At 42.8% G+C, this 18,677-nt stretch overlaps 1 protein-coding gene across 2 annotated transcripts in view; it reads right to left on the bottom strand.

The window, feature by feature from the left end:
• Positions 1-4,277: 4,277 nt before the first annotated feature.
• EPM2A (EPM2A glucan phosphatase, laforin) overlaps positions 4,278-18,677 on the bottom strand; it is a 55,723-nt gene continuing 41,323 nt past the window's right edge. For both annotated transcript variants that reach the window (XM_030556499.1, XM_030556500.1), the window contains exons 3-4: positions 9,275-9,516; positions 4,278-6,200 (exon numbers count right to left, since the gene is read on the bottom strand). In XM_030556499.1, the coding sequence (XP_030412359.1) occupies positions 5,926-6,200; positions 9,275-9,516 (517 nt within the window). In that variant the 3' untranslated portion in view covers positions 4,278-5,925. The remainder of the gene's footprint in view (positions 6,201-9,274; positions 9,517-18,677) is intronic.

The raw sequence follows: 18,677 nt of genomic DNA on the forward strand, positions 1-18,677 counted from the left end.
TTCCTGATTACTCTAGTGCAGCCCCTGCTCTGGTCACTCAGGGAACAGAAAACTATTCATCCAGTGACCAGTATATTTGCCCTCTACCAGACTCCTGTACCACACTGGTCTGCATCTGTCACACCACCTACCTACCCTGTTCTGAAACACAATCCTACACATCCTGTTTAGGATCAAAACACCTGTTCCTGGGGCTTGACTTTATTAAACAAGTTGATTTTAATGCTCAAAAAATCACCACCTACAAAAGTGCATTCACATCCAGCACCTACCATGCAGGGCGCTGCTACTGACTTTTAAGACTTGCTTTCTGTGGTTAAACTTGAGAATAAAATTTGTTCAGAAGTAATACATGTCATGACAATCTCACTGACAGTGATGCCAATGGGAGTTTTCCCATTGACATCAAGAAGAATGGGTTCAATTAACCATTTTATAAATACTATATTCAAAATTGTGCCCCCTAAAATAGTGCCTTTCCCTGAAGTACCAGAGGAAAAAAAACAAAAACAAATTCCCTTAGCTGAATATGTTAAAAAATACACTTCTGTTCATTTACCCATGAGAACACAAATGCAGAGAATTAGAAACACTTACCTGAGTGTGCCTGCTCTCACTACATGGATGCAATTCCTATTAAGCAGAGAGCAGACTTTTGTCTGTCTTCATTTTAAAGGCTGATATCTGCTTGCCAGATATGTGCTTTCTCTACAGTCCTTTTGCTTTTACTTGTATAGTCATGATTTCCCATTACATAGCTCCGGTGTTTCTTTGATTAGTGGTATGGAGTTATTTTGCTTTAAATTCTACATTAGCTTTGCAACATCTCATGGCAATTTAGTAAGAAGGAATAAAAGGAGAGGAACACAGATTTTATGGCAATTTTCTTTTTACTATATCAAATCAACAATTTTCCCAACTGCATAACAGTAAAGTCATTGTGCAATCCTGTAAAGCAGAGATTAAAAAAAACCTACAGTGATAGGTGCTAAAGTCCATCCTTTTATGAGGGAAAGAGTATTCCCTATGGTACCTTTCCTAGTGCTTGTGCTTCTTCAGAGATTGGGTTTCTATCAGTTCCCTTGGGAGACTATTCCAGACACACACAGGTCTCACATTTCCCAGCACCGTGCACCGAAAAATGTTGGTTTAAATTCAGTGAGGGGAACATCAGTGTTTTCCTGGGCACCTGGCTCCCACCATGGCTTTTCTTGCATGAGGAGTGTGTGCAGATGTCTGATTGTAAGCTCCTGAGGGCAGGGACTGCGTTTCTTTGGTAACTTTTGCAGTACATAGAACACAGTTGAAAAAAATAATGAGACATTGAAACTAAATGTAAAGCACCTAAAGGCCCCAGCCAAGATCAAGGCCCCATTCTGCACACTACAAACCTAGAGTGAGCCTCAAGAAGCTTACATTCTTAACAGGTAAGACTGACAAAGGGTGGCAAAGGAAGCAGCAGTAGGGAATTTATTTACCAGGGGTCACACAACCTGTCTGCAGCAGAGCCAAGAATAGACTACAGAGCTCCTGACACCCAGTCCCCTATCTGCTAGATCACACTGCCATTCTAATTTACTTTGTTAGTTAGTGTACCCTGTTTCCTCATTGGTCACATTTTTTGGTCTCAGAAGGAAAAATATGTATGAAGTCACAAAGCGCAGGCACATTAAGCAAGTCCCTCTGAGGGGCTGAATGCCTCTTAAGAAGATATCGAGGGGAGTTCAGAGCAGTTGGGGCCTTGCAATATTTGGCCATAGGAATAAATATGTATATTAGTATCTATCCTAATATTGATATTGAGATATCATTAGTAACCTGGAGTTGTCAATGGCCCTGGTTCATTCAGCAAATTCCATTTGCTTTTTCAATTAAACTAGATAAAATAATATGAGGGCTTTATTTCTACCTGGGCACCGAATACTTGATGTGCCAATTTTAATTGACATCTGTTTTCCCCAATGATACCTTCCAGTGATGATGACCTATATGAGCTCTTGCATCGCTTTTCCCTCTTTGTCCTTGTACACTACTTTGATTTATTTTGCCCACTTTAAAATAACTACTGCAGTTTATCAATTCTTAATTCCCTTCTTAGGAGTTATTCTCTTCTAAATATAGTCTAGCCATAAAGGTGCCACTCTCAAGAGGAAATATACAAGCATATTAACGGCAGCAATGCCCTCATCCTTTCACTCAAATTGCATAAACAGTTTAGTATGATCCAATCAGCACAAGAACACATTTCAGATTAAAATTTTAATAGGTAATCATTAGATACAGGTTTATCATGTCATTATGCAGCTGGAAAAACTGAACACTTTGAAACCTTTGCTTTCGTGTTGCTGTAGCCTTTTGCAATGGGCTCTTTATTATTTAAATGTCTGGTGCTTACTGATTGCATTTGACAGGCAGGACTTTCAATTAGTGTTACCTAGTAGAGTGGCTTTCAATAGGGAGGCAGGAATCAGTGCTCTGGGGACAATGTGACAAATGGGTATGTTACAGATTATGTACTGTGGGCTACAACCCTCGGGATTCCTTTGTGCCATTTAATAATACATTTTTGGCAGGCTGGTTTCATCTGTCTAATCTATTTATGTAATCCACCTACTGCATGCCCCCATCACACTGTATCTCAGTGCCTCATCAGTGTTTAAAAATAGAAGTATTAGTCTGGAACCATCATGTATGTAGCACTACGATTTCTTTGCTATTTGCAGCTCTTTGATGTTGACGATATCCACTGGATATTAAATTACTGACGTTCTTGTCCAAAAAGACATGGAACACAACGTAGTACAACTTGTATGTCAGATCTGCACGACATGGGCTATTCCTGGCTGGCTCCTGTTGCCAAACAGTGGATGCCCTGAAGTATACAATTCAATTAGCCTTCGCCTGCAACAATTACAAATGTAATCACTGTAAGGAGTGAGAAGCCCCTTTTGCATGGGCTACCCACAGAGGTGAAAGTAAGCCAGTTCGCCGTACTGGGGCGGATTGGCTTCCCCTGGCAGCTATTTAAAGGGCCTGGGGCCCCCAGTGGCTGGAGCCCCGGGCCCTTTAAATTGCTGCCAGAGCTCTACTGCTGGAGCCCTGGGGAAGCAGTGGCGGGGCTCAGGCGGCGATATAAAGGGCCCAGGGCGCCTGCTGCAGCTACTACTCCAGGCCCTTTAAATCGTCCCTGGAGCCCTGGAGTAATGGTGGCGGGGCTCCGGTGGCTATTTAAAGGATCCAGGGCTATGGCAGCTGCTACAGCCCTGGCCCTTAAAATAGCCACCGGAGACCTGCAGCTGCCTCCCCAGGGCTCCAGCAGCAGGGCTCCGGGGACGATTTAAAGGGTCCGTGGCTCCTGTAGCTGCTAGCCCCCAGGCCCTTTAAATCATGCCTGGGGCCTGCTGGAGCCCTGGGATAGCAGTGATGGGCACCAGCAGCTATTCAAAGGGTCCGGGGCTGCAACAGCCACTACCACCCTGGCCCAATAACTGCCAGAGTCCCATCGCCACCTCCCCAGGGCTCCAGGGATGATTTAAAGTGTCTGGAGCTACCAGCTGCTGCTACCACAGCCCCAGCCCCAGGCCCTTTAAATCCTGATTTAAAGCACCCAGGTATTTAAAGGCCCTACCTCTTCCTGTAGAGGTCACGCCTCTTCCTGTTGAGGCCTCGCTTCCTCCTAAGGACTCCAGAGTATCGATAAGTCCTTTAAGTTACTTTCACCCCTGGCTACCCAGATCTTGGGGCCAGGCACATAGTAGGAAGCAGGGCTACTTGCCTGCTCCCTCCCTCCCCAGAGTTAGTGGTCAGCAAGAGGCAGAGAATGAGTTGGGGAGCAGCAAAGAATTGACCCACTTCCTTTACTCACCTGACACCATAGCTAAGCCAGCATGGATAGCGTGTAATTTACTGCTGGTATAGGCCACTGGTAAATAACTACCTCCCTAAGAGCAAATTGGAAGAAGAGGAGGAATCAGGAGTCAGGTGTGAGTTACTCCCACGCAGAGTATCCCCAGGGCACCACTGCTTGCTCAGGACTGTGCCTAAAGTCACATTCTAATCTTAAGTGTATGTCACTAGCTGAGTTGCATTTTGACATACTCTTGTGTTCTGTGAGTAGGATGGGCATCATCAACACCCTTTAGTTCACAAGGTCAGGCACATAGATACAAAACCCATTCTTGTTCCAGTCAGACCAGGGGAAACTAGAAACAAACAATTATGGTTCTAATGGCTACTGTCCGCTCTTGAGTACAAATAACAAATGTGAGCAAAACACATGAGAAAACACCCACTTATGGAAGTGCCATAAGGCTTTTATTTAACATTGGGCTATAGTTTCATCCAGTATCTAACTGGTGACATACATTATTTCAAAATAGAAATCAGAAATAAAGTGATGATCAAATACATACATTTAAAATAACTTCCAGTAGCTTCTTCACATCTGAGGGGTAAAAGATAAAGCAAAATATATTATGATGGACATTCTCCGTGAACAGTGCCCATCATATTGTAACAGGGAGATCGCTAACAAGTCTCCAGTAGTAGGACTTTCTTATTATTAAGGTCATGTGTCTCTTAACACCTCTTTATCACGGAATAAATCTCTATATAGATAAATAATTTTTCTAAAAATAACTGGAAAAGGGATTTAGTTCAGCCACCTGCCTCTAGAAATTAGTTTTTTAATTTTTGTATCCTTAACAAGCAATTCTCCCACCCAATCAGACCCTCAGAGGAGGAATTTCTCCACTTCCTCACCTCAAGGTCATGAGTTGCAGCACCTATTTTTGGCTGAATGGGGCTTGTTTGGACTCTGGAGGCTAATGATGCCCTTCCTAGTTTAGGTAACGGGACAGCGACATCTGAGCAGCAGTGGAAGCACTTGTCTTCTACAGGAGCAAGAGATAATTGCTATTGCAGAACTTCCAGGCAACACCAAGTAGGGGAATGAGACGGACACTGCACCTCGGACTCTAAACTCAACAGCACAGCCTGCATATAGGCTCACCAGGCCACCTCCCATATCTTCTGCTTTAACTCAATTTTCTTTATTGTTATTTATCTTGTGGTAGCACCAAGAGGCCCTAATCAAGGATCATGGCTCTGCGTCAGGCACTGTACAGATGAGGAAAACAAAAACAGTCCCTGCCCCAGAAATCTTACTCTAGGATAATCTAATAAACCAAGAGTTCTGCCTTGCAGTAGATTAAATATGCATAAGCGGAACTTTTCCCCACCTTTCTGCACAGCATCTACAATACCCTCAGCACCATAACAAAGTACAGCAGTAAATTTTACTAAATCACATTAACTATAAACCTAAACGCGAGAGAAAGGGCAGCTCTTGCCTAATGAACTGAATTTAACTTGTTTGTTACAGAAACACAACTGCATAAATCAAATGCCTTCTTCTGCTTCTCAGTCAGACCATTTCATTAGAAACATCTTCATAAACACACCAAAACAGAAGGCTGTACCTGAAACGGTCAAACAACCTTGACTACCCAAGCCAGAAAAAAACAAAACCCCCACACCATTGACTTTTATTTCTTTACATAGCCCTTCCGCATTGCTCCATCTTCTTCCTACCAGAGTCTTGCCATCTCACATGGTTGTATCTTGTGATATTTGTCCCAGCTCCTGGAGTAACATGAGTACACGAGAATCTCAGCTTTTGTTTTGCAAAGTAAGTTCCTAACCCACCTGGTTGCGGAGAAAAGTTTGAAAACGAACCCCAAAGGCTGAAAAACAGAAGGCAAATAAAAAAAGACTAAACTAATTATTGTTTTGAAATCTCACGATTTTTCACACACTTTCTCACTCACACACATGAATTTGGGTGGTCTGACTACGAATTTTGAATGCCTGGGGTTGGCAACACTGCAAGGAATCTCTCCCCTCCTCCAATCAGCTTTCCTACCACTAAGGTTTGCATGAGTAGCGAAGCGGGCCAAATTTCTGATAGAAATCATCTTCAGCACGAGCCAGAGCTTCCTCATCTATGTAGACAGCAGGTCTCCTGGAGGCCACGTAGTACTGCACTTTCCTTAGGTTCCATCCCATCACATACTTTAACCAGCCACAGACTGCGGCTGTAGACCTGCCAACACCAGCATTGCAATGTACGTAGACGATGTGTCCATTCTCTAGCAGCCCGTGCAGGAGACAGACAGCCTGAGGCAACATCTGTATTCTTCCTAGGATTGAAAACAGGGCACATTCCCATGAACACAAGAAAGGGAGGCTCACTGTTAACACTATATTTCTCTATTCTGCCATACTGTGAAATCATAGTGGCAGGCAAAGAGAAATCTATTAAAGCTAGTTTCTCTTCTTTTTCTGGTAGGAGAATATAAATGTCTACATAGGTTTTCTGCACTGTCAGAAATTAAGTACCCTTTTGCATAGGCTAGGCCTAAGATTTCCAAAAGCGACTAGCGATTTTGGGTGTCCACACTGAGATGCCTTACAGAGGCTTGATTTTAAAAGGGTGGACACGAAGCACTTCCTAAAAATCAGGCCCCATCTGGTTGAGCACCCAAAATCACCAATCTCTGTTGTAAATCACGGCCTACATGTGAAACTATAGTGTCAGTTTTCCTAAATGACATTCAACCCTCACATTTTGCTAAGTAATAGGTCCAGGTAATACAAAAGTCCATATAACTTGGACCTAGGACCTTCTTTGGAAACAAATGGTGATCTGCAGTAAAACGTGTTTATAAATCAGTGGTTCTCAGTCTTTCCAGACTACTGTACTCCTTTCAGGAGTCTGATTTGTCTTGTGTACCCCCAAGTTTCATCTCACTTAAAAACTACTTCCTTACAAAATCAGACAAAAATACAGAAGTTGCTTACTTTCTCATTTTTACCATACAATTATAAAATAAATTGTTTGGAATACAAATATTGTACATACATTTCAGTGTGATACTTGCGCCTGTTTTTCATTTGTGAACCTTGTCTGAAGCCTGAGCCCCACCATCCTGGGCTGATGCATGTAACTTAGCTTTGCAGGGGTCCCCTGTGGCATGAGACTCCAGGCAATTGCCTTGCTTGCCACCCCCCTAACGCTGGCCCTGCACTTGCAACACCCTCTAAACCTGTCCCATGACCCCCCTGGGGGTTGCAACCCCCTGGTTGAGAAACACTGATCTAAATGAGTTGAGTACCCCCTGGAAGACCTCTGCATACCCACAGAGATACACATACCCCTGGTTGAGAACCACCATAGGTTACTTTTATATGGCCCACTGCCCAGTACAGACTGAGTTGAGGCAACCAATTTTATTTCACAGACCACCATAGATTATGTTAAAACAGTAGAGCCAGAAGTGAAATGCTTTTGTCATATGGTGTTTGCAAAGCCATCCAGATTCCTTTCATTTCTTGTCTCATTCAAAGAATAATTAAAAAAATAACAACTTATATGAGAAGTATAAATGTTTCAACCAATTTAGAGGCAGAATTGGTCCACAGAGTGATAAGAAAAATAGGTACTAACTTGATTTATGTAATAGTATGGTTACTTTATATGAAATATACTTTAAGTTCAGCTAATTAAGGTATTAAATGAATTCATTGCCAAAACAAAGATGGTGTTTGTCATCAGTTCAGATATGGATGCTGTATAGTATTTAATCTGAACACTGTTTCCTCCCATCCAAAAATCAACTTTTAACTGAACTATAACTGTATTTTTATATGCCCAATTTAAAATAAGAATATGGAAAATATACTTTACATTTTATCCAAAATGATGGGGACAAGAGCATCTCCATAAACCCATGTCTCTGTCTCAATTTTAGAAATGTGCAAAATTAGCTGCATTCACAAATCTCTCCTGCGAAAATGTTATACACCTCTACCCCGATATAACGTGACCCGATATAACACGAATTCGGATATAACGCGGTAAAGCAGTGCTCTGGGGGGTGGGGCTGCGCATTCAAAGCAAGTTTGAAATAACTCAGTTTCACCTATAATGTGGTAAGATTTTTTGGCTCCCGAGGACAGCATTATATCAGGGTAGAGGTGTATTTTGCCATCATAGTATATTAGCAATCTACTGGAACATTCTGTGTAGAGCACTGACATACTTTTCATATCATGCTCAATTCTGAACATTAAGTAACAAAGAAATCTTCCTAATCACACACCTCTCTCTACTTATATATTTTTAGGGCCTATAAATGGCAAAACTCCTACTGACAAACTGGAGTGTGCATGTGTAGTGGGGGGGGCGTGAAATTGGTACGGCTGGAACCATGAGGTTCTCATGACCCATTTTCTTCAACTATGTGCATATGCTGCCACCTCCCATAGCTCCATGTTGAGGATCACTAGGCATGGAGGACTAGATGGGATTTCCTTTAAAATTCATCAGCATGGTTGAACAATATGAAATCTTTTCCCCTCAAGAGTCGAGAACTCCCAGCCCCATCAGTCCAAGGAGTGAGACTACAAGACTCAAACCCTCCCTTTTTTCCATGGCATAGCTGAGCATTAACACCAAGCCAATCCATATTCTTGATTTCATTTTTCTTTCAAGTCTCCTGCCTCTCTTGATGCATGTAACTGACATGACAGTTCTCTGTCTGTGACACCAATATTTCTCTGTATTAAAAATTATCCTGTATATTTTCTAGTGTGGCAAACCACTCAAGTTTTCCAACCTCTTGCTTATACATGGTTTCTTATCACTTAATCTATTTTTATCAAGGAACCAAAGATTGTAACAGCCAAATAACATATCCTAATTTATGTTACAAGTTGGCGTGCTATGCATTCCCTATATGATTGCAAATTATGTATGTGACAGTACAGTGGCTCAATAGGCTGCCACACGACCGCAAAGAGAGAGTGGTGTACTAAGGGAGGTGAAGTAGTTTACCTAGCACTGCCTCTTTGGTTAAAACCAGCAGTTATGGCAATTTCAGAGTCTTGATGTACAAGCCAATTGTCATCAACCTGATGAATTTGCATTCGCACTAAGTGCTGAAAGAAAAGGTTTTCAAGCAGTCACCAATTTTTGGAGGGGATGGGGATATACTGAGAGCAGAAGATATGTATCAGAAATCGTTTGGATGACCTCTCTGCATATGACAAAGTGTACAGAATTCATTAGGAACAACACAACAAAGTTCCAATTACAATCACACTAATAATAAACAGAAGCTATTCAGAAAAAAACAACACTAAAGCAATGTAATCATGTCATTGAAAGGTTTTCTTATTACTTATCCAGTTGTAAGACAGGTTTGAATATTACCTTCAGTGCTCATGTCTGGGGTTGGCATCCAGACATAAGCAAGGCCTTCCTCTTTATATAGTTTCATAAGGACCTCTGGGCTCATGGGTTCTGGATAGCGGTTGCAGCCCCAGGAATTCTGAACAACGTCCCACTCAGTCTGGAAGTTCATTACAGCCGTAACACCCAGTTCGTGTTTTAGCTTGATGGTTACATGCTCCACTTGCCGAGGGCAACTTCCCAGCCAGATGTTTGGCAGAATCCTAGCATTGAAAAAAATTGTAGCATAGTTCATTAAGCACTTTCAGCAAAGGAACTCCCCACCCCTGCACAAAACTCACATTTTCTGTCAGTTTAAAAGGCATTCCAGTTCAAAACCTGGACAGCACGTGAGATACGTTGTTAAACACACCCATTTTGTGTCAGGTGATGAAAAGCTTCTTGTTTTATTACAATTTAACCCATAATGTTGTATTTAAGAACCAAACTCTAAATCCAGCGCATGTGGCCAAATTCACTTCACCATGTGGAATGTGACAGTAATAAACTGTAAGTCATATAACAATTGTTGTTTTATAGCTACTGCCATCACAGCAGGCAAATCAGATCAGGTTAAGCCACCACCAGCCTGAGCCATATTTTCTGTGATAATCAAAAGAGTTTGGATTACTTCTTCCCCATGTGCCTCTGCAATTCTGGAGTCCAGCCAGGACTAGCTACAGAAATGTGAACTAGTTTGGGCTCCCTGGAAGCTGGAAGAACCAGAAATTCTGCGAGAAAACTCAAGAGGATTGGATAATTTGTATAAACAGACACACCTCTTCGTACTTAGACAAACCAAACCTCCAAACCTTCTGTGGTTTTCCCATCACTAATGATCATAAAAACTATTATATGCCTTAGCAAGCTTTGGTACATAAACAAAATAAAGCACAGAAGTGGGTGCCTAATTTGCACATGCAATTAATGTGATTGCATCCCTAATAGAGTATTTACATGTTTAACTCATCAGCTACACACTTACCTGGTCTCTGGCACATACAAATATCCTAATTGCATAGGCAGATACAGTAACCACACACACAAAGTAGGCACACAGTTGCACCTGTAATTTTGCAAATCAGGCCCTTGGTTATTCACAGCAAAAAAAAAATATGGCATCGGCTTCCATGACTCCTTTCAACCTATGATGAAAGTAAATGTAGCCCACTAGTGAGTGTGTGTTACAAGTCCCACTTTGCACCAGTCCACAGAGGATATGAATTGTTACAGCACCCACCTAAAGAGCCTTGGCCCTTTAGTTCAAGCTGTAGCCACTCATGCTTTCAGCTCTGTTTTCAGCCCAGTGTGTTGGCCAAGACAGCAGCTGTCACATAAGTGCTTCAGAAATGAAATGGGCCAACGATGTACAGCCCACAGCTTTTTGCAAATTCTAATCATTTGGGGCCAGACTGTGGAGTCCTTGCTCCCACAAACGAGCGTATATTCACATGAGTAGTATCATTAAATTCTCACGCAAATACCCGCCCCTTAAATGTGATGGTGCTACCCCCAGGAATAAATGGTCAGTAAAGGTTCTGCAAATGGGCCTTTGATAATGATTACAGCATGCAGACTACTACTGTAGGATTGCTAGAAAGCTGAATTCAGTGTCGTCGGCTTGTATTCCTTATAACTGTGTTCTGCTAGCACCCACAATATGCTAGGCACCAATTAAACATATGGGAACATACAGTCCCTGCCTTGAAGAGGATACAATCAAGGCACCTCTCTTAATATAAGATGAAGAGTGTGATTTTAAAATTCTGTTTTTACAGCAGGGCCACATCTCCCAAGTTTATAAAGAACTAATAAAAATGGTTCATTGGGGCACATTTATTAGGCAGAAGTTGTATCTTGAGGATTGTCAGTTTAACTTATGATAGCAGTTTCTCCCAGGTCACTATGTGTGTGAGCTTGTTTGGATAGACACAGTTCATTTGATTCAGCATTAGGGAGACAGTTAAAGTGCTCCATATAAATGCCCTGGCCTACAATGTGATGGCTTTCCTTCCCCTCAGTGGTAGATGATGCAGTGGAAGAACTCTCGACAGCTTTAACATGTCAGCTCTGGGAATGGGAAGCTAGCATTTATACCACAGAAAATTCATTTCACTTGTCACTTCTTTTGTTCTAATGCCTGTTCTTCATACTTTACATTTCCAAGGTATCTGGGTGAAGGGGAAAAGAGTTGAAATGAGATGGTCAGGATTACAATCCCTTCATTTCTAAAACTACACAGACCCACCGTAGTCACTGCTACACCACCCCACCTTCCACTTGCATAAGGGATATTGTACAGAAAAAGGGACCTAGTCAGGACTTGCTTACACATTTGAGATCTGTCACTATCATCATGGCCCCTTAGGGCTCTTGGTTGTCAGTATAAATTGAAGCAGCTAATTTTCTCCAAGGACTAGATCAGTGCCTGGATGACCCCATGATTGGGAGAGCAAAATGGTGGCTTAATGCCACCTTTGTGACTCCTCTCCCTATACCAATTCATGGTACATGATAAGAAGACAAATGTGTTCTCTGAGGACCAGAGCACCAGGTATTTTTCTTCACAGTTTTCCTGAGAGTTCAGTACATTCATAAAATAAACCCCCAATGTTTTAGGATTTGGCAATCAACTAATGTACAGAGTTATCATCTCTTCCAGGGGACAGAAGTGTAGATTCTAGCAGATAATTTAACCAGGAGGGACTAGAGTTCTTAGATCAGGGGTGGATAAACTACAGCCCATGGGCCAGAGTCGGCCCCTCGGGGCTTTGGATCCGGCTCGCAGTGCCACTGGCACCACACCCCTGAGGCTCCCAGGTGGGGGGACACAGGGCTCCATGCATTGCCCTTGCCTCAAGGCACACCCCCCACCCCAGTACAGCTCCCATTGGCCAAGAATGGGGAACCATGGCAAGGGCAGTGCATACAGAGCCCTCTGCCCGCTCTTCCCCACTGGCTGCAGTGCTTCCTGGAGCAGCATGGAGTTGCGGACAGGGTAGGCATGCAGGGAGCCACCCCAGAGCCACTTGAGGTCATCAGGGCCAGAGCCCGAACCCTTCTTGTACCCCACCCCAAACTCCCTATCCTAAGCCCCCTTATACACCCTACACCCCTCCTGCACCTCAATCCCTTGCCATGAGCTCTCTGATGCGTCCTGCACCCCTGTTAAAGAGCCCCCTGCCACACCCTGCACCTCTCCTGCACCCCAGCCCCCTGCCCTGAGCCCTCTCATATACTCCGTACCCCTCCTCTGCCCCAATCCCTTGCCCTGAGTCCCTTCTTTCACACTGCACCCCCTCCCACACTCTGCACTCCCTTCCTCCCCTACCCCAACCCCCTGACCTTGCCCTGCATCCTATTTCCCCACCCAGATGTGGCCCTCGGCCCAAAAAGTTTGCCCACCCCTGCCTTTGACCAATAATGCAATATATAAATTGGGCTACAGAGAAAACACTACCTTAGAAATTGTTCCCTATGCTTATCCAGCATACATGCAGATGAAAATCTGTGGATGAAACATATTCTACATCCAGATTATCTACCAGGTGCTTTGAGACTGTCCACCAGAACTTTTGGACCTTCTAGAGTCCCTATTGTGCCTGAGTTCACAATTAGTGAATCATCTGGTGGCTTTACCATTGAACATCATCATATTTCCATTCAATGGAATGGAGGAAAATGGCAGTACATAGAGCAGAGTGAAGACTAGGGCGGTCACCTGCCTGGATTTAGATCAGATGACTCTTATGAACTGGTTCCTTGAGACCAGCTCCAGGAGTTTTGCCACTGAAGTCAATAGGGTCAGGATTTGGCTTCTGGTCTTCCCTCCTCTGTTTACCAGTAATGGCTATAAAGCCTTGGTATACAGTGCATGTATTACTTAATTGGGTTTAATTGTTCTTTTATCAGGATAGCATTCATTATAGATAACATGCAGTGCACAGTAACACCAAGTAGATTTGTTTATTTAGTCAGTTTATTTAAGAGATCTAATTATGATTATTTCATTCTTTGGTGCCTGGGCTTTCATTCAGCTTTATCAAGTTCATTTCTTTATTTTCTCTTCACTTAAAAGAGGGTTTTAGTTCAAATACAATCTGCAGAAATTGATGAACAGTTCAGTAATTGTATTCTATATATTCACCCCAGATATTCCTCACAACTGAATGATAGATAATGGAAGCTAAAGAATTGTAATGCTAGGAACGATCCTTTCACAGTTTCACTTCCCTTACCAAAAATTATGCCCTTTTTTAAAAAATGAACTTGTTTCCTTCTGGAAGTTGCCACTTTATTTCACTAGGTAACCAGGTTTGGACTGGTTAATACTGGTGGTGAGGGACCTCCTCATTTTCAGCTGTGAGCTGTTCAACAGTTGCTGCCTTCCAGCTCCAGAAGTGATTACTTTTCCATGATAGATTAAGTAACCCTTCCATAAAGTTTGAAAAACATTTACAGATTATAGGGGATATGTAAATGTAAGATCATTTCCACCATTAATCCCTTTCTCTTCCTAAAAAAGTATGACACATTGGTTTTTTAAAGTGAAATTATAGGTAGAATATGTCAATGCAAAAATGTTGTTTGCTGTATTGTTGTAGCTGTGTTGGTCCCAGGACATTAGCAAGACCAGGTGGGAGAGGCAATATCTTTTATTGGATCAACTCGCATTGGTGAAAGAGACACACTCTGTGTCTCGGCTCTTTCATCAACAGAAGAAGGTCCAATAAAAGATATTACCCTACCAGTCTTGTCTCTCAGAGTAAAAATGGCCCTTTCTTACTCAGTGTTTCTGTGCACTGTGTTTCACTAAGGCCTGGTCTACACTAGAGAGTTAGGTTGAAGGAAGCTACCTTAAGGTGACCTGTTAATGTATGTGTCTACATTACCGTGTCCTTTACGTCGACCTAAGTTACCTCTGATGTTGACTTCTGTAATCCACCTCTGCAGCGCTTAGTTTGATTTCCATGGGCCGACTGCAAGGTAGTGCAGGCGCAGCATTGTGTAATTTGACTTAATTGGCCTCCAGGTGGTGTCCGACAATGCTCATATGTGACCATTCTGGAGATCATTCTCAACACTGCAGCCAGGTAAACAGAAAACAGCCCTTTCCCTGCTAAAACCCCGGGAATTTCTGATTTCCCATTTCCTGTTTGACCAGCATTGGGAGCATGCCAGCTTGAGCACAGCTGATCATGGAGCCTACATGCCCCAAACACGCCCCAGCCTGGTCTGCACAGGAGGTGGTGGATCTCAGCGCTGTATGGGGAGAAGAGTCTGTGCAGGTAGAGCTCCAATCCAGCAGAAGAAATGCTGACATCTATTTAAAGATCGCTCAGGGAATGGGGGAGAAGGTCTACAAGAGGAACACACAGCAGTGCATGTGAAAATAAAAGAACTTTGCCAAGTGTACCAGAAGGCAAGGGAGGTGAACAGTCGCTCTGGTGCTGAACCCCACATGTACCGGTTCTACAATGAGCTGCATGTGATTCTTGGGGGTGACCCCCACAAGCAACATGGACAGCTCACTGGTGTGTGAGTCTAGGGACAACAAGGAGGATGACGTGGTGGAGGAGGAAGAGGAGGAGGAGAAGAATGGGAGACAGGCGAGTGGTGGATCATTCTCCCCAAGAGCCAGGAAATATTTTTAACCCTGGAGTCTTGTGCGTCACAGGACATCACAATCGACTTCATTAATTTGGGGGCTCAAGGTCGAATTAGATAAAGTCGACTTAATTTTGTAGTGTGGACAAGGGCTAAGACTAAAACACTACATAAGGACTCAGAAGACGTGCTCAAATCCCATCTCAGACACAGATACCCTGTGTGACTTTGGGCAAGTCACTTAGGGTTCAGTGTTTAAGGGCTTCTCTACACATTGCTTCAGGCCACACCAGAGAGGTGTTAGTCTGCACTAGCCTGTTGTGCACTGACTGGCCTGTGTGGACCCTAAAAGTTCCCCAGTGCACGCCAATGTACTCCTGTTTCAAAAAGTAGTACCTTTGTGTATACTAAGGAACTTCTAGTGCAGGGATTCTCAAACTTCATTGCACCGCAACCCCCATCTGACAACAAAAATTACTACATGACACTAGAAGTGAAGACTAAAGTTTGAGCCTACCCAAGTCCCACCACCCTGAATTGGAGGGCCGAAGCTCAAGGGCTTCAGACACAGGCTGGGGGCCTGTAATCGAGCACCCAGGGTTGAAGCCCTCTGGCTTCGGCTTTGGCCCTGGGTGGTGGGGCTTGGGCATTGTCTTTGGTCCCAGCAAGTCTAACGCTAGCCCTGGTGACTCCATTAAAACAGGGTCCCGACCCATTTTGGGGTCCCGACATACAGTTTGAGAACTGCTGTTCTAGTGGATGGCAGGAGGGTACACATGGGCCAGTAAGTGCAGGACACACTAGTGAGGACTAACATTAACATCCCCTTCATGCAGACTAAAGCATCCTTTTGATCTGTAAACTGAGGCAACCAATGGGGAATCATCACTCATAAAAAACAAACATGGAACCTTGTGAAGTCACTTGTACAGTTACTTTTCTGATTGTCTCCACACTTTAATTATTTTCAACTATGCAAACATATATCGTGCTTGGATGATTCTCCTCCAAGACTCTTTATAGTCTTGATTAAATCATGGCAGCTGAAACCACATATTTATTTCATGTAATCAATATATATGCAATAGTTTGTTCAACCATAAGGCCATACTGAATCTGGAGCAGTGAAAAATTAGCGTCCTGATACATTTTTGCAGAGTGGATTGCCACTTTCGAGCTAAGAACGTAAGAACGGCCATACTGGGTCCATCCAGCCCAGTATCCTGTCTGCCTACAGTGGCCAATGCCAGGTGCCCTAGAGGGAGTGAACCTAACAGGTAATGATCAAGTGATCTCTCTCCTGCCATCCATTTCCACCCTCTGACAAACACTCCCCACCAAAGAGCCACACCACTGTGCCTTTCAATCCCAGATCTCCATCTGCAGTTTACAGTCAATCCAGCATCTGTGGCCTTGTAGAGAACAGAATGATTCAAGCCTTCGGGGTTTATCTATTATCTGGCACAATATCCCAGAAGGTCTGCTTATACCAACGGCTGACAGCTTTGGTCAAGGCACAGTACTTTGCCAGAGTCAAAGTACTTCACACAGGTAATTGGCCATAAAGTCACTCTCAACCTGCAATTTGTTTATATTGCTGATCTCATTCAGATCAGTCAGTTCATTATTTTGAACACAGAGCAGTGGATTCTTCCTCTGAGGCCCACTCAAAATGTAATCTAATGTCATCGAAACTTGAAATTCACTTCACTTGGCCACTCAAGTACTGCACTACCACCTCACTTGGATTAAGGAAGATCAAAATAAGAATCTGAGGATGCCAAGAGGAATACTAATATATAGAGATAAAAAGGCATCGTGATTCAGCTGAGGTAACAAAGAAAATAGTCTTCAGGTTGACCAAGCCTTCCCTCAAGGCTTTTATTCCTGAGGGACTAAGAATACAATATTTATAGCAAAAGAAAAAATTATTTTACATTCCAAGAAAAGCAATAGAAATAATCCAGTCTGCATTACACCAGACTTCTGCAGTGCCTAGATATGCATGAAGTCTTATCTCTGCCAGCTCTCCACTTCTGATATTATTTATTAGACCAACTTCTGTTTATCAGATTGTATTATAGCACAGTATCTCAGAGATCACAGATGACTTGGACCTACAGTGCTGGATTACAACCTTGGTTACATCTGCGTATAACCTGAGTAACTCTACTACTGTAAATCTGTAGTAACTCCATTAACATCAGTGTAGCTAAATCCACTGGTCTAGTCCATGATCATCTCAATGAAGACTATCTCCTATGATATATTAATTCCTACTTTATTCATCTTAGTTTTAAATGATTCCAGTGATTAGGCTTCCACCACTCATCTTCTTCTTCTTCTGTTTGTTTGTTGCAGCTCTATTCCAAAACCTAATTCCTCATAGCCAGCAGATTTAGAAAGACTGATTGAGAGGGTATGATGACTGACCTACTTTCTCATAGTTAGATGTGCTCTCCCTCCAACCAAGAACTGAAACACTCTGTGCTGTGGTTTGACTTGGAATGCCACTGCCTGCACTACACCTATTATGTGGATATATGGAGGAATTCAGTCTCCAAGACTTTCAGTCAACATTTTTCACAAGAAATGGGGGTAAACAGTGAGAGAGCAAAATCTGCAAACAACCAAGAATTATTCTGGATATTCAAGACTAGAGAAGTTTGTTAAAAATTGCACAGGTACCAAACATAGTGGAACAAATAGGCAGAACAGTGGTGGTAATACACCTTGGAATAAATAATATGAACTACTCCCATATAAAACTGGGTTCTAAATTAACTAAAATCAACCAGAAAAGAAAACAATGTGTCACTGTGGACAGCAAAATGAAAAATTACTCCAAGTGGAGTTTAGAAAGCAACGTTAGACTATATAAATAACTGCATTTAAAGTAATACTAAAAATATGGTAACACCATTATACATATCAATAGTAAATACACGTCTGGAGTCCTCCATTCAATCCTGCTCATACCATTTTTAAAAAGATACAGGAAAAATTGAAAAGGTCCAGAGATAGGAGATAAAAATGATTGGCATTATGAAAATATTTCCATATGAGGGGAGACTGAAAATAATAGGCCTATTTAGAGGTAGGTAGAGTATGACATAGAGACAAATAAGAAAGCACATGGCAGAGGTATATAAAACAATGACTGAAATAGAGAAGGCCAATTGGCAAGGCGTCTGAGGAAGGGAGGACAAAAGGGACATTTTGCCCTGGGCTCTCCATTTAAGTGGTGCTGCAGCCTAGTGTGCAGGGTCACAGTGCCACTCGGGTTTGGCCCAGAGGTCTCTCCATCATGATGGAAGGGCAGCCAGACCAAACCCAAATAACCCCACGCACCTGGTCACAATGTCCAGAGTGGGGAACTGGGACAGGATCTGAGCCACCACCACAGGGTGAAAATGGAGCAAACTTGCTCTCCAACTCCCCCTTCCCCCTCCATTTCTCCTCAGTGGTAATTTGGGGGGGGGAGGCAAAGAGGGGCTCAGTTTCAGATTTTGCCTCAGGGCTCTCTAAACCTCTGCGCAGCCATGTCAATTGGATAATCCTATCAATCCTTTCATGATACATGAGCAAAGAGATATCCAATGAAATTGAAAGGCAGCACATTTAAAATGGAGAAAAATTTTGGGGTGGGGGGGTGTTGTGCACAGGATAATCAACCTGTGGAACTCATTGCCAAAGGCCAAGAGCTTAGCAGGGTTCAAAAAAGGATTAGACAGTTTATGTAATATAATTGAATCCTCCCATTATACATATAATAAAA

Source organism: Gopherus evgoodei, chromosome 3 (assembly GCF_007399415.2).
Source record: "Gopherus evgoodei ecotype Sinaloan lineage chromosome 3, rGopEvg1_v1.p, whole genome shotgun sequence".
Classification (NCBI taxonomy): domain Eukaryota; kingdom Metazoa; phylum Chordata; order Testudines; family Testudinidae; genus Gopherus; species Gopherus evgoodei.